Source organism: Oryctolagus cuniculus, chromosome 21 (genome assembly GCF_964237555.1).
Source record: "Oryctolagus cuniculus chromosome 21, mOryCun1.1, whole genome shotgun sequence".
Lineage (NCBI taxonomy): Eukaryota > Metazoa > Chordata > Mammalia > Lagomorpha > Leporidae > Oryctolagus > Oryctolagus cuniculus.
In genome coordinates this window covers 16,647,187-16,661,997 of record NC_091452.1, presented here as the reverse complement: position 1 = coordinate 16,661,997, position 14,811 = coordinate 16,647,187, and the positions used below count along the sequence as shown (strand labels likewise).

At 55.3% G+C, this 14,811-nt stretch overlaps 1 protein-coding gene across 6 annotated transcripts in view; it reads right to left on the bottom strand.

Moving 5' to 3' along the window:
- CABP1 (calcium binding protein 1) overlaps positions 1-14,811 on the bottom strand; it is a 70,405-nt gene that overhangs the window by 11,394 nt on the left and 44,200 nt on the right. The window contains exon 1 of one of the 6 annotated variants that reach the window (XM_051835861.2): positions 13,043-13,799. The exons of 1 other annotated variant lie outside the window; for it this stretch is intronic. In XM_051835861.2, coding sequence (XP_051691821.1) covers positions 13,043-13,690 — 648 coding nt within the window. In that variant the 5' untranslated portion in view covers positions 13,691-13,799. Of the gene's footprint in view, positions 1-4,238; positions 4,451-12,793; positions 13,020-13,042; positions 13,800-14,811 lie in introns of those variants that run through there. 4 more of the 6 variants (XM_051835862.2, XM_051826854.2, XM_070066008.1 and 1 more) reach the window with 4 other exon arrangements.

Genomic DNA, 14,811 nt, shown 5'->3' with positions numbered 1-14,811 from the left:
GACACAGAAACAGAAGCAAACAGGGGAGGGAGGCTTCTACTCTAAAAACCGATGGGAAGTGCTCACTCACAGCCTCTTGTTCCAAAATGCTCCCCACATCCCTGCTCAATCCCTGGGGTAGTCAGGCTTTTCAGCTCCCAAGGGGACTCTGACCCTCACCCTCCCCCCCACCTTGGATCCTGGCTGGAAATCAGAGCTGGCACTCACTGCAGGCTGCAAAGGCAGGTGCCATGGTTGACGTGCACAAAGCAGGCAAAATGGGGATTGTGTGCCCCCTTGAAGGGCTGTACTACGTAACTCCAGCCCAGGGTCTCAGGATCTGATCTGAAGCACAGGTGGGCCGAACAAGACTCATCTTGTGGTTTGGAGCCCACCCTGTTTGCAACCTCAAGACTAGACACACTCTGCCTTTGAGAAGTTTTCCTTTTCTTCCCTCCCGCCTTCCCTGGCTCCCTGCCTGGCCTGGCCTGCTGGACCCCCTTGAGGCTGTCAGGGGCCTTCCCTGCTAACCGAATATAGCTGTGCTCCCTGGCCCAAGCCAACCACTCCTTCTCCCTGTAGGTTCCCACGCAGCTATAAAAAGTGAGCCCTGCCCACAGACCTTCCCCTTAGGACAACAGCAGCCTCCAGACACAACACTCAAGTTGACCCCCGCCTCCCAACGTGCCCGGTACCTCTCCAGAACTGGAGCCAGGCCATGAGTTCTCAGGCCTGAGCTGGGAGCCTCCCCCCATGTGGGGATCTGCAGCGGAGTTCACCTGAGAATCCCAGAGCTCCGTACCCCGACCCTCCAGCCCACTCACTCCACTTCCTGCCAGGTCCCGAGATGAAAGAAGTCCACACCCAGGAGCAGATCTCAAGATTGAGAAGCAGCGCCTCCTGCCAGGCTGGAAGCCCAACCACCCCATCCGCACCCCCTTGTCCCTTTGTGCCTCTGGTCCTCAAGGCCCCACACCGGAGCTACAGGGGAGACCGCTTTGCCGCCTCCTGAGCACCTTCCAGGCTTAGCAGGGAGCAGAAGGTTTGAGGCTCCCAGAAGGGAAGCAGCGATTCAGAGCTGAGGCCAAGGAAGCCAGCCCGAGGCTCGAGTCCGGTGGGAGCACTGAGGGTCAGTTCTAGGTCATCTCAAAGCTTGGGGGACGTCAGACAGATCAAGGGCCTCTTCTGGCTCGATACCCCAAACAGGTAAGTTTCAAAGCCTCACCTGCACCCTCAGACTTCCAGCCCCGGGGTCAGGAGAAACCTTCCTGCCTGGGAGGGGCAGATCAGAGGGAGCCCTGGAGCAGGCGGAGCCCTATCTGAAGGCAAGACTCTCAGGAGATGTTGGGAGAGAATCAGCCTTTTTGTTTCTGGTCAAATCACACGGGCTTGGCTCCCACTGAGCACAGCCCAGGCAGGAGGAGGCAACAGGCGGCACAGGCTATGAGAGATGGTTTCAGATGCTGGTTTTGGACTCAAAGGGCCTCGAGGACAGATTCTGGCTCTGCCACTTGCTTGCTGTGTGACCCCAGTCGCACCACCTGCCTGTGTTCCAGATTCCTTCCGTGTGCAATGGGGGAAATCGTGTCTCCTTTCAGGATCCTTGGGAGCAATCAGTGAGCTACTGCACGCGAAGTGCTTTGCATAGTGCGTGGTAAGAGCTGAATAAATGAAGTTGCCACAATGCTGACAACGATGATGATGATGATGATGAAGATGATGATGACGACGATGATGAGGTTACTTAAGGGATGCTCGATGCCATTTACTTCTGGCTCCAGGGGAAGAGGGGGAGCATCTGCCAATAAGAAAGGAGATGAGAAGGAAGGAGAGGAACCTGGCTGGCGTGGAGGAAAGCAGCAGCGGCGGCTGGGGAATTTCCACTGCCTCTGTTGATCATAACAGGGCCTGGCACCAGTTGGCCCTGGAGGCTGCCGTTCGTTTCTGGCCAGCGATGGCACCTGACAGCCGGTTCTGTCCCGCTGAGGACCTGGAGCTGCCTCGCACCATTTCCAGTTCCCCTGCTATCACTCGGGAAGCCAAGCGGGCAGCGGCCCACAGGCTGACAACGTCTCCTGGCACCGAGGGCCGCCTCCTGAGGGTGGCGTGGCAGCAGGAAGGGCCAGCGAGCCTCGTGACCTACGCTTTCTAACAACGCCAGCCTGGCCAAGAGCACGCAGGGCCCGGCTCCCTCCCACCGAAGAGATCCCAGGGGAAGACGAATGAATGGGGTGGGAGATATGGCAGCCTGGAGTGGGAATTTGGTTTCAGTGACCTCTGAGGTCAGATTCAGGGATCCATGAATAATGCTACTGACAGCAGGAGAAAGGGAGAGGCTGCCTCTTGGAGAGGAAAAAATAAAAACACAAGCCCAGCTCTGATTTCACACGGAACAGGGTCTCAGTCCTGGGCTGGTGCAGGGCCCAGTGTCCCCTACTCTTCTGGATGCTCTAAGTCCTCACCAGTGTCCCTAATGCCATCTCCTTCCATGACTCACGCTGTGCGAGGGACCATCGACAAAGCCCCATGGATGCTGGAAGAAGATTCTAGAAAACGGAACGGGACTCTAACAGTACCTACTGGAAATATCACGGCTGTGCTACCTTAGGGGGCTCTTGTCTCTGAGTCCTCTTCCTTTCTCTTTCAAACAGAGAGCAAATGAGAGAGCGCCGTATTCAGTAAAAAACAATTACTACTACCAAGATAAAAACGTGGCATTGAATTGCAATACCTTTTTTGAGTTTTTACCTCACTCCGTGGACTCAAACCTCTATTTCCTTTCCTCTTCCCTCCCTCTTCTCTAAAATCCAGAGTGGATGAATTAGGAGAATTGACCATGACACGAATATCTATGGCGTATGGTATGTCAGGCACTGTGCACAGCACTTTATTTAGTTCTCCCCATCACCTTCAGACGAGGACATCAGTACCTCCAACTTGATGGACAGGGGGACCAGGGCACAGAGAGGTTAAGTAATCTGCCTGAGATCACACAGCTGGGAAGAGGAGACCTGAGTCGCGCTCTGGTGAGGGAAGACAGGCAAGGTATGAAAGGACAATTCCTGTTCCGAAGTTCAGCTCTTTAGGTTCTGGACAGAGCCCAGGCGAAGGTCTCTTCTGCCCCGTGGTCCTCTCCTCATTCAGTTCAGTCTCTGCAGAGGCCACCTCTGGTGGAGAAGACACCTCTACGAAGATGGTGATTATGGAGGTGGGAGGTGCACAGGGGAATCAATCAGCCCTTGCAGGGATCCAAGGAACAGAGAAGATTAGCAGGGATTTGATGTGAGCAGCTTAGCCAAACGAGGAAGACGAAGACGACAAGCAGAAAAGCCCCAGGCGTCCCAAATCAAGAGGCTGTGGATCTGACAGAGGAGGTAGGACGGGGCTGAGGGCAGAGGCGCTGTTAGCAAGCTGAGACGGCAAGTGAGTCACTCAACCCAGCTGAGTGGCACTCAGCCTCCGTGTCTGGAAACTGGAGGAACTGGAGAACATCCTTAGCACTCCTCCTTCCTTCAAATGATATGAACTGCGACCAGGGCCTGACTACAGAGGACCAGGCAGAACCGGCCAGAAGCAAAACCCTGGAGATGCGAGCCCAGACCTGCACAAAAGACCCTTTAAAGGTACTCATTTGCTTTTGAAAAGGACTTCTTGCAGAAGAATATTATCCCTGTGTGTAAGCAACAAAGCCCCTTCAGAAAGCTTGCACACACCTCTGCCCAGCTACTTCTTGGGCATCTTGTTTCTCAAGGGGCTCTGAAACAGTCTGGTCCAACCTGAGAGCCTCTGACCTGGTTCCAGACCACTGCGCAGAAGGGGTGCCCTGCTTGACTCCTTTCAGTAGTGATGGGGCATCACCCACAATTCTGAAGGCGCAGAGCCAGCCAGAGAGGGTCACAGATGCTCAAAGGACGCGAACGGTCCAGCCGCCGGAAAGGAACTTCTAAGCGACTCTGCCCCTGAAATCTAAGGAACCGCATTTTTCATTTTATGGCCCCAAAGCCCCAGAGCTACCTAGTTTCTTTGCTAAATCTTGTGCTAATTCTCAAACATAGCCGCCTTGCCCCCAGGCAGCTCTAAGTCCTTGCTCAGAGCCTGGGACGCACAGGACTGTGAAAGGAACGTCTCTGGAGGCAGCAGCAAAGCCTGAGAGAGGACCCACGGGAAGGGGTGCCTCTCCCTTCCATGCCCAGCCTCTGGGACAGGTGGCAGCACAGCCCGATTCCCAGCCCCACATCTCGGAGACTTCAGGCACATACCTTCCTGGAGAGATTTCTCAGTGGAGACTTGACACAGTTGCCCATCCTAAGCTGAGGCAGCCCCTCTCAGGATCCCGGGGTCCATGAAGGAGGCTGCTTGGGGGGCTGGGAGACCGTAGCGCCGGTCACGGCCAACCCCAGCCTCCCTCTGCCTTCCTCTGCCGCTCTTCCTCCAGGACCAAGCAGAGCCCTCTCTTGCGCGCGTGCTCTCTTACTCGTCTGCCTGCTCTTGCTTTCTGATTTTTTTTTTTCCTTTTGGTGGATTGTGAGTGTGTTTGTGTGTCTAGGTTTAACTTTCGGGGCACTTTCTTAAGGAGATGAAGGCAGCAGGGGAGAGTGCCGGGCACAGAGAAAATCGCCCGGAGAGCTGATGGCAGAGGGCGGCTGAGCTGGAGGAGCCTGGCGGATCATCTCCATCAGATTAGAGCTGAGTCCTCTCTGCTTCTCTCCCCTTCCCTCAGCCCCTCCTTTTGCTGCTGCCAAATCTGCAGGGCGATTGCCTCAGGGAGGGGACCGGAGCGGCAGCTGCGGCTGGGAATTAGGCCAACAGACCCAGAAGGGGAAGCTGGCTAGTTTGGGTCCCCAAAGCCAGGGTGCCTCACAGTCTGCAGCCTTGTGTATGTGCACACATGCATACACACACACACACACACACACACACACAGGCAGGCACAGACATATGCATGCACAGATGAGACCCCAGGGAAACGAATGCCACTTATGGAGAGCAGTCCTTGGGACTAGCACGGATCCTCACCGCCCCCTGGCAATCCCAGCTGCAACCAGAGCAGACAGCTCCAGTTGAGCGCCTAGCAGGTCTTGTGTGGACGACTCTATCATGCTCCGTTTGTCACACTTGCCTTGCCATTAAAATGGGATGAGTCTCCGGGGCTTGCGCACAGCTGTCTTCTGCGCAGTGTGCAATCTCTCCACCCCAAGGGAAACAAGAGATGATCCTGAGGCAGGCATGATGGAGGCAGCGCGCTGGTGCAGGGGGCCAAAGCAAGGTCTCCAAACCTCTGCCACCTGACGCTGAGCGAGCATTCATTCCCAGCTTCCTTGAGATGCCAAGAAGGGGAGCAGCCCTGTACAAAGCCCTCCTTAAGGTCTCTGGGCCAGAACGCATCTGGTGATTGGCTGTTGCTTTTCCCTGCAAGTTCTCACCTTGAAGCCTGGGGTATTCCAGTTGAGCCCAAGCCAGAAACTCCAAGCGGCCCTGTTTCCACACACCAGCTTTGCCCAGCAGGGGGCACCAGAGATAGACCGGGAAGCTGGACTCCTCCCAGGGCCCTGATGCAGCAACAGACTCCTCTCCCCAGGGCTTTTGTCCAGTTTCTGCGCCCAGTGAAGACAGGTGACTGTGGAGCAGCCGCTGCTCGTCGTGGAATGGGTTAATCAGGGGAGTCACCCAGCAGCCTTGTTTGCGCCAAAATTCTAGAGGAGATGGGTAAGGAGGGGCCGCACCCCTGGGAAAGAGAGGAGCCAGGGGGTGGGGTGTTGATGCCTAAAGGGCAGGAAAGAGGGTGAAGAAGCCAGGGCACTGAACCAGAAAGAGCCAGCAGCCAACATAAATGGCTTCTTCAAAGAACACAGCTTGGAAACAGGGCAACAAGGAAGCACTCCGCGGGTCTGGGCCAGGGGTCAGATTCAATTGACTGCGATGAATGGGAGGGGCGGGGAGGCCTGGGGTTAGGCCCGGGCTCTGCTGGCTCTGACAATGTGACTGCCTCCCATTCCTGAGCTTGGGTTTCCTCCGCTGGGAGATGGGGCTTTCCCTATCTGACTTATAAGTATATGTCGGAAAATGTGTGGCATGTAATACGGACTCCGTGAGTAATTATTCACATGGAAGAAAGAAGTCTCATCTGTCCGACGCTCACTGTTTAATGTTTACTGTGCTCTGGAACAAAATAAACACGGCCCTGCTTCCGGGCAGAGTGGTGGCCAATGCTCTAGCAGGCAGGCAAGAGGTAAGAGCAAGGAACACAATTACTTAACAACATTTCAGATAAATGGGAGAAACAAGAGACACATGAACTCTGAGAATGTGAGACAGGGTTTGATTTACTCTGGGGGGGATCGAGAAAGACTTGCAGGCAAAATATAGAAAATGGACCATCTGCGGACTCGTCTGGAAAAATGGGGCCCACCAGGGACCCCAGAGGGGTAGGTGCCAGGCACAAACCCGATTACAAACGAACTAAATAGGCAGAAGTTCTCAATGCTGGTTGTAGACCAGGAGAGCTTCCCCGAAATTCTGATTTCCTAAGTTTAGGTGTTGCTTAACACCTCCCAGGGAATTCTAACCTGCAGCCATTGTTGAGAGCCACAGGGCTTCAGCACTTGGCATGCAGTCCGAGTAACTCAGTTTCAAATCTTGCCCTGCAGCTTGGTAACCATGTGAACTTGAGGACTGGTTGATCCTTCTGAGCTTCAGTTTCATCCATTATGAAATGAGGATTCTAATAGCAGTTTCCCTAGGGCTCTCAGGAGAATTTCATGAGATGAGGCCTGAAAAGGCCTGGCGTACTGCCAGGCACCTAAAAAGTGCCCCCTGGGGGCTGGCACTGTGGCATAGTGGGTAAAGCTGCCACCTGCAGTGCCAGCATCCCATATGGGCACTGGTTTGAGTCCCAGCTGCTCCATTTCTGATCCAGCTCCCTGCTATGGCCTGGGAAAGCAGTGAAAGATGGCCCAAGTGCTTGGGCACCTGCACTCACGTGGGAAACCTGGAAGAAGTTCCTGACTCCTGGCTTCAGATCGGCGCAGCTCTGGCCATTGCAGCCATCTGGGGAGTGAACCAGCAGATGGAAGACCTCTCTCTCTTCTCTCTCTCTCTCTCTCTCTATGCCTCTCTGTGTTCAAATAAATAAATAAATCTTTTTTTTTAAGTGCCCCTTTCTCTTGCCCAGCACAGGCTTTAAATGTTTATTCATTTTCATCTACTTGAAAGGCAGAGCAATGGGGGGAGGAGAGGTTGAGGGAAAGATATCCATCCACGGATTCACTCCCCAAATGCCTGCAATAGCCAGGGTTGGCCCAGGCCAAAGTCAGCAGCAGGAGCTCCATCCAGGTCTCCCATGTGGGTGGCAGCAGCCCCAGCACTTCCACCCTCATCTGCTGCCTCCCAGGATTCATTAGCAGGAAGATGGGTCAGAAGTGGAATAACCAGGACTCAAACTGGCACTCCGACATGGGATGCAGGCGCTTAACCCACTTCACCACAAAGCCCACCCCGTAGCACTGATCTCAAAGGGTCAGTTGCGGCAACCATTCATTCAGGAGGGCATGGAGTCAGACCTGGTAACTCCTGCCCCCTGCAGGCCAGCTCAGGGCACAGCACCCACTTGCTGACCTTGAGATACATATGCCTGTCTTTGAAAACAGGAGACAGGGGCCAGAAAAACCAAAATCCCACCCTGCTTTGGGGTAGTGGTGGGGTAAGGGGCTGACACTGGCCTAAGACTTAAGGGAAGTGAGAGATCCAAGGGTTTATATCTGCTGCTTTAGGGCTCACTTTATCTTGAGCTGGGCAGGTGGGCATGGAGCAGTTGGCCCGACCTTCAGTAGGACATGTAAGAAGGGCAAACGGTAGGGGACTCCTCTAAGGAGTGAACCATCACATGGCCCTACCCCTTTCCTTATCTCCTCCAGTCTCTGGAAGCCACAATTCGAGTTCTGGAACGGAATAATAGGATCAGAGGGATGAGAAGGATAAGCCCATTGCTGATTATTCCTGATTAGCGGTAGGCTCACCTTCCGTTCTGAGCAGGTCTACCGCAGGCATCTGAACTTGGATGACAGCCCAGTGCTAAGGTACTTGGGGAGGCTGGGTCGTAACATGAGACACTTTAGACAATAGGGAATGACGTGCATATGCGGCTTCCCGCTGGACCAGGGACCAGCGTGAGGCACAGAGGCAGGTGTAGTTTGGAGATAAACAGACCTCAGCTCCCTTGCACAGCCCTGCCATTTACTTATCGTGTGACCTTTGGACAAGTCACTTCCCCTCTCTTGGGCCTGTTTCTTCATCTCTGAAATAGGGGCCGATAATGCCAATTTTCACAGGTTGCTGTGAAGATAAAATAATGAGAAGACACTGCTTCCTCAGTGGTGTAGTGGACTCTGGACAGGTGCAGAATGCTGAGACAGCTGGAGGCAAATGTAGACAGCCAGAAGTGCTCTCCCACAGCTGACAGCAAGCCACACCCAGGCCCCAGAGGGAAGGCAGCGGAGACTCCTCCGTGTCCTCTCAGAGGGATGTGGGCAGGAGTGAGGAATACACAGAGACCTCATGCTAGGAACACAGGCCTCGTGCGACTGAATCCATTAGGACTCGAACCATCACGGTTTCTCTCTCCTCAACTAAGCCATAGCAACTAACAAACCCCTGAGGTCCAGAAGCTGGTAACAACATTCATTCATTCCCTCATTAAATATTGTGATCTGGAGTGCACATCTGGCATAGCCACCAAGACACTGCTTGGGACATCTCATTCTATACCAGAAGTGTCTGGGTTCGATTCCCAGCTCTGCTTCTGATTCCAGCTTCCTGCTAATGCACACCCTGGGAGGGGGCAGTAGATGATAGCTCAAGGACTTGGGTCCCTGCCACCCAACTGAGTGTTCCAGTTTGAGCTCCAAGCTCCAGGCTTCTGCCTGTCCTACCCTGGGCTGTTGCAGGCATCTGGGGAGTGAACCAGTGGATGGGAGATCTCTGACTGTCTATTTCTCTGTGTCTCTCTGCTTTTCAAATAAATAAAAATAAAATACCATGATTCTACTACGCACAAAGCAGTATGGGAACCAGGCCAGTCTATCCAAATCCAAAGAGACACACGAGATGCCCCTAGAGCTGGGAATGTGGGAAGATGAGACAGAGCTGTGGGTTTTATCTGCATTCGCATCCTTTACAAGGGCTATTTCTCCTCAACGTTAGGGCAGGAAGAGGAAAGCCCGTTCATAAAACAGTCTTCCAAAACTCAAAGCCTCAGGTCATTTCTGAGTTAATTTCTGACAACACATTTCCTCTCTAGGCAGCTAGGTGGCATGTCCTTAGCTGTTTACTAAGAGGGGACAAGGGAAGGTCCTTTGACAGTCAGCTCCTTTCTCCTCCTCTTCCTCCTTCTCCTTCTTCTTTTTAAAGATTTATTTATTTGAAAGGCAGAGATGGAGAGGGAGGGACAAGAGAGAGATTTTTATTCACTGATTCATTTCTCAAATGGCTGCAATAGCCAGGGCTAAGCCAGCCCAAAGCCAGAAGCCAAGAGCTTCATCCAGGTCTCCCACATGGGTACAGGGGCCCAAGTCCTTGTGTTATCTTCTGTTGCTTTCTCAGGTGCATTAGCAGGGAGCTGGATCAGAAGTGGTCCGCTCCCTTTTTTTTTTTTTTTTTTTTTTTTTTTTTTTTTTAATTTTTGACAGGCAGAGTGGACAGTGAGAGAGAGAGAGACAGAGAGAAAGGTCTTCCTTTTTTGCCGTTGGTTCACCCTCCAATGGCCGCCGCGGTTGGCGCGCTGCGGCCGGCGCACCGCGCTGATCCGATGGCAGGAGCCAGGAGCCAGGTGCTTTTCCTGGTCTCCCATGGGGTGCAGGGCCCAAGCACCTGGGCCATCCTCCACTGCACTCCCGGGCCACAGCAGAGGGCTGGCCTGGAAGAGGGGCAACCAGGACAGAATCCAGCGCCCCGACCGGGACTAGAACTCGGTGTGCCGGCGCCGCTAGGCGGAGGATTAGCCTAGTGAGCCGCGGCGCCGGCCCCGCTCCCTTTTTTAATAACCTTCCTCAGCTGGCTCACAGGTAGCTTTCAAAGTACCTTACATAGGCCCTCATTTAGGCAATCGCTCTATTAATAGCAACAATAACAATAACATTAATGAATGCTGCCCTTTAACCAGCACCCACCATGAAACAGGTGTGTTGATAATCTTCATCTTGTGTGAGCCTCATAGTAACTCTGCAAGGTTTTTGTTTGCTTGTTTGTTTTGTCAATCTCATTTTTGGATGAATAAACGAAGATCACAGAGAGAGGATAACACGCCCAAGGTCACAGAGATAGACAGTGGCAGAACTGGGATCAGAACCAGCAGCTCTGCTATCTTCCAAGCCACCACTTCAAGCCTTGAACTTAAGACCCGCGCTTACACCCTGCAGGCAGTAAGGAGGCTCCAGGAGGTCACTGGGAGAGTCTTATTACCTGTGTCCCCTAAATTAGGAGTCTAGCTTGGTACCTTCGGTGCCACTCAGAACCCTGGCTCTCCCTGGCTATGTTTCAAACAGGAAGAAGCAGCCCCTGGTGGCTAATCAACAACAAGAACAAGAATAATAATAACTAACACCGACAGAGCCCTTGCTCTATGCCATGCCCTAGGCCAAGCTTGACACATATCTCTTCATCTCCTTTCATCTCCCAAACATATGGTTGAGAAACTGTGGCTATCCCTATATTACATGTAAAGCAAAACATCTGATGAGGTTAAGCAATTCATTTGAGATTTTAAAAAACTGAACTCAGGAGACATGGAAAATATATTTCCTGTATACTAGTATTAAAATGTCATACTGTACAATTATTATGTATCAATTAAAATTTAAAATATGTACTTATCAGTATAAAATGCATACCTATGTATGTGTATACATCTATCTATATGTATGTGTATATATGTACATGTGTGTATAAATATATATCCACACAGAGCCGTGGGGAAATATATATACACACATATGTTTTCCCAGAGCTATATTTTACTCTAAGAAAATTCTATCCAGAAGTTGTTGTATTCGGAACCCCATTTTTCTTCCTTGGTCTCAATTCCATTTCTAAGGACAGAAATCTTGGGACAGAGAGAAGAGAAGGAAAGAGTAATTCCTCTGTCCTAGGAGCCAGAGACTGACGCACATGTCCCAGCCTGGGCTTGTTGTTGCTGTTGAAGCAGATGCCTTGGAAGTGTCAGCAGGAAGCCCAAACTGAATGTGCAGGGCTTGGAAGCAGCAGCCTGCAGCTCTGGAGGCAAGAGCTTGCAGGGGGAGGTAGTAAATATTTGATGGGACCTTCCAGTTCCTCCTGACTCAGGTGACCCTGGTGACATTTCAGAACACTGGGCTGCAGAACAGCCTTCATCCCATGACTAAGTGAGAGGAGGAACAACAGCATATTGCTGAAATGCTCTGAGCTGAGACGGCGTCCGTGCAGGCAAATTCTGCAAGACGGGAAAGAAAGGGCTCTGCCACCGGGAGCCAAGTCAGATCCCCCGCAAGCTGAAGAACCAGAAAAGCGTGTGACTGTGGGCCAGGGACTTCCAAACTGCCAGACTGCAGGCTCTGAAAGAGTCAGAACTCTGCCGACCTGTTCATTGATGTGTCTCTACTATGCAGCAAACGCCTGGGCAAAACAGGTGCTCAAGAAACATCCGATAAACAGACGAACTGCTGTCACCCATCCAACAACAGAGCATTCCTGTTGCACCCCAGCCCCCGGCCACAGACCCCTCCTGCCCTGACACGCTACACCTCGCTAACACGCACTACAGTGAACTTCCTCTCAGCATTGCCGCACTCTCACAGCTCTGCATCCAAATCTCTACTCCGGGAGAACTGTTTCCAGCTCACTCAGCTAACGAGGGCTCCCTGCAGGAACAAAGCCACACACACTGCCCTCTCACACTACACAGCAGCCCCACGCAACCCGAATCCATGTGCGGCTGCCTTCATGTCAGACCACCGCCAGCATCAGCCAGTGCAGTGCAGGTTTTTTTGAAAAGAAAAGTGCAGATCTGAAGCCAAACACATACGGCCTCCTTAGGATTCTGATTCAGGGTGGCAAGCCAGGAGCCTGAGACAGCTTCTTTATGCCAGATCCCGACATCTTCCACAACAAACCACGCCGACACCTGGTCAGACCTCTGCGGTTCACGCTCCCGGGCTGCCTGCCGCAGGATGGACTCCAGGCCGTGCCCGCGACTCTGACTTGAGGAAACCCTGGCCATGCTCACGAGTTCGCAGGCTCCTCTCCCCCAGCTGTAGACCCAGGTTGCGATTACACGGCTGCCTTTCAAGGGCAGATCCCAGCTACCTGGGAGCCGCTGGTGACCGCTTGGTGGCCTTTCTGGCCCCAGAATGCACTCCAACTCAGGCTAGAGTTCTCCGAGGGTTGTTCCACATCCTACGACTTGGCCACTGCCAGCTGCCATCCCAATGGCATCCTTGGGGTGACAACCTCCTTGAAACATCCGGAAGTTCCAGTCTGATCCAGAGCTCTGGAGAGCCCCTCCGTGCCTATCCAACACCCTTTCTCTTTCCTCAAATGTTTAATCTGCTAACTTTTCCCAGGCCTTTGGAGATAATGTAGGCAAAGGCTAGGGTCCCTCATCCCCCAGTAAGTCTGTGTGCCCTAAGGTTCCCTCTCTTGACCTCCAGACTCCACACTTATGGTTTGCCCTCTTGGGCTGCTCCCTGGAGGAATCGGCTAAGGGGAGTGGGTTTGGCGCCACCTGCTCCGACACCCCTCTGACCACCGGCAAATCCCCAGAAGAGTTGTGGAGGTCGCTCCCTACCAGGGCAGGCCGTTTCCGCAGGTGTGAGAGCAGCTGGGCGGCGGTGCCTTGCGGCGAGAGGCCGGAGCGGAGCGTGGACAGCGCACAGGGTGCTGAATCAGGCACGGCAGCCGAGCGGCGCCCACAAGGGCGACGGGCCAGGAAGCACCGGGTAAGCGGAGGCGTGACCCGGGGGCCCGGTGGACGCGCGGCGGCGGTAGGGTCCCGAGCGCCTTTCCTGGGAGCGCGGGCGGGAGGCGCGGCCCTTACCTGGCCGAAGGCGGAGCTGAGCATGGGGCGCAGCCGGTGGAGGAATGGGTCCGACTCGGACGCGGCGGCCGGAGCCGAGTCCCCGCGACCCGGGGCTCGCGGAGAGCCCCGGAGGCCGAGCGCCGGGCACAGCCCCCGTTCCTCCCCATCCCGCCCGCGGGTCGGCGGCAGCGGCGACGGCGGCGGAGGTCGGGACGCCGCGGCCGGCAGCGCCTCCCGGGGCCTGCAGTGCGCCTGGGGGAGCCCACGCCGGCTCCCCCGCGCGCCCTCCTCCCGCGGCGCAGGTCGGCACAGGGGCCTCCGCGAACTGGGGTCCCCGGACGGCGGCGGCGTACTCGGGCAGGCGACGGGCAGCCGGCGGCCGGGCAGTCCCGGCTCCCGGGCAGGGCCGTGGCGGGGAGCCCGGCTGCCCCCGCTGGCCGCCGCCGCCTTCAGCAGCGACGTCTTGGACTCGCTTTTGGCGATGTGCGAGCTCATCGCGGTGGGGCCCGCGCTCGCATGGCCCGGCGGGGGCGGCGCGGTGCGGCGCGGCGCGGGCCCCCCGGCGGGCAGCGAGCTGGGCGCCCGGCGGGAGCCAAGCCCGAGGACGCGCTGGAGGCGGGCGCCGTCCCCCGGCCGCTTAAATGCGGCCCCGTCGCCGCCGCCCATGTGACAGCGCAGCCTCTGCGCCCGGAGCCCTCAGCTCCCGGCGGCTGGCGGTGCAGATCTGGGGGGTTGCCGCTGTCCCCCGAGAGCCCACCCCCGACTCCCGGGCGGCCCAGGTACCGCCGCGCCCCGCCCCTCGCCCCGCCCCGCGCTCGGGGAGTCCCGCTTCCGGGCGGCCCCTGGCGGCGAGGGGGGCGCTGCGGCACGGAGCCGGGAGCGCGAGGGAAGGGGCTTGGCGAAGGGCCCCGAAGAGGCGGAGACCCTGGTAGCGCCCTCAATGCCCTTCATCATCCTGGAGCCCCCACGGTGCCCCGGAACCTCCAGAAAGCTAGGCAGGCTGCAGTCCCCAGGGGGTACAACTTTGGCAAGGGGGGGCAGAGAGAGAGAGAGAGAGAGAGGTGCGCAGGGAAGTAGAGACCAGAGGAGGAAAGGCGCTCTGTGGCACCAGCTCTCCACACAAACGCGGGTGCCAGCATGGTCGGAGAGGGAAGGCGCCACTCTACAGAGCCCCTCCATCCCCTCCGGACAGTGCGCAGTGGAACTAGGTCGACCCTGGTAAATTTCAGAGCAGAAGCCCGGTAGCAGCTGGCTGTACTACCTGGTGAGGAGCAAGGCCACCCCTCCACTCACCTCCACCCCCTTCTAGATGCTGGAGAGGCAGCCTCCTGGGAGGCAGCCAGGGAGTCACACAGTTGGAATCTCAAATCCCAGCTTTGCGGCTTAGCATCTGGGTAGCTTGGGCAAGTGGCACCGACCTCCTGAGCCTTGTTTTCCTCTAGTGTAAAATGCAGAGGACAGTCATCACTGACTCCTCGTTAACATGGGATGACACCAGGCGCGTGAAAGGCCGGGGCACACATGCAGTTCCGGGCCTTGTACACCCACGACACCCCATCTACCATGGGGTGCTCGCAATTAGAGCCCAAGCCCTCCCCCTGTTCTGGGCACTGGCCCTTGTACCATGCACAGTCTGGTCAATGCTTGGGCTCATTACAAGGACAGACAGACAGGGTGCCAATATCACACCTCATGCAAGGGCTCACCCTTCTCTGTACCTTTATGTACCCATATACAAGGAGTTAAGAAAAATGGGATGGGCAGGGGAAGCAACTGCCCGGAAGCCA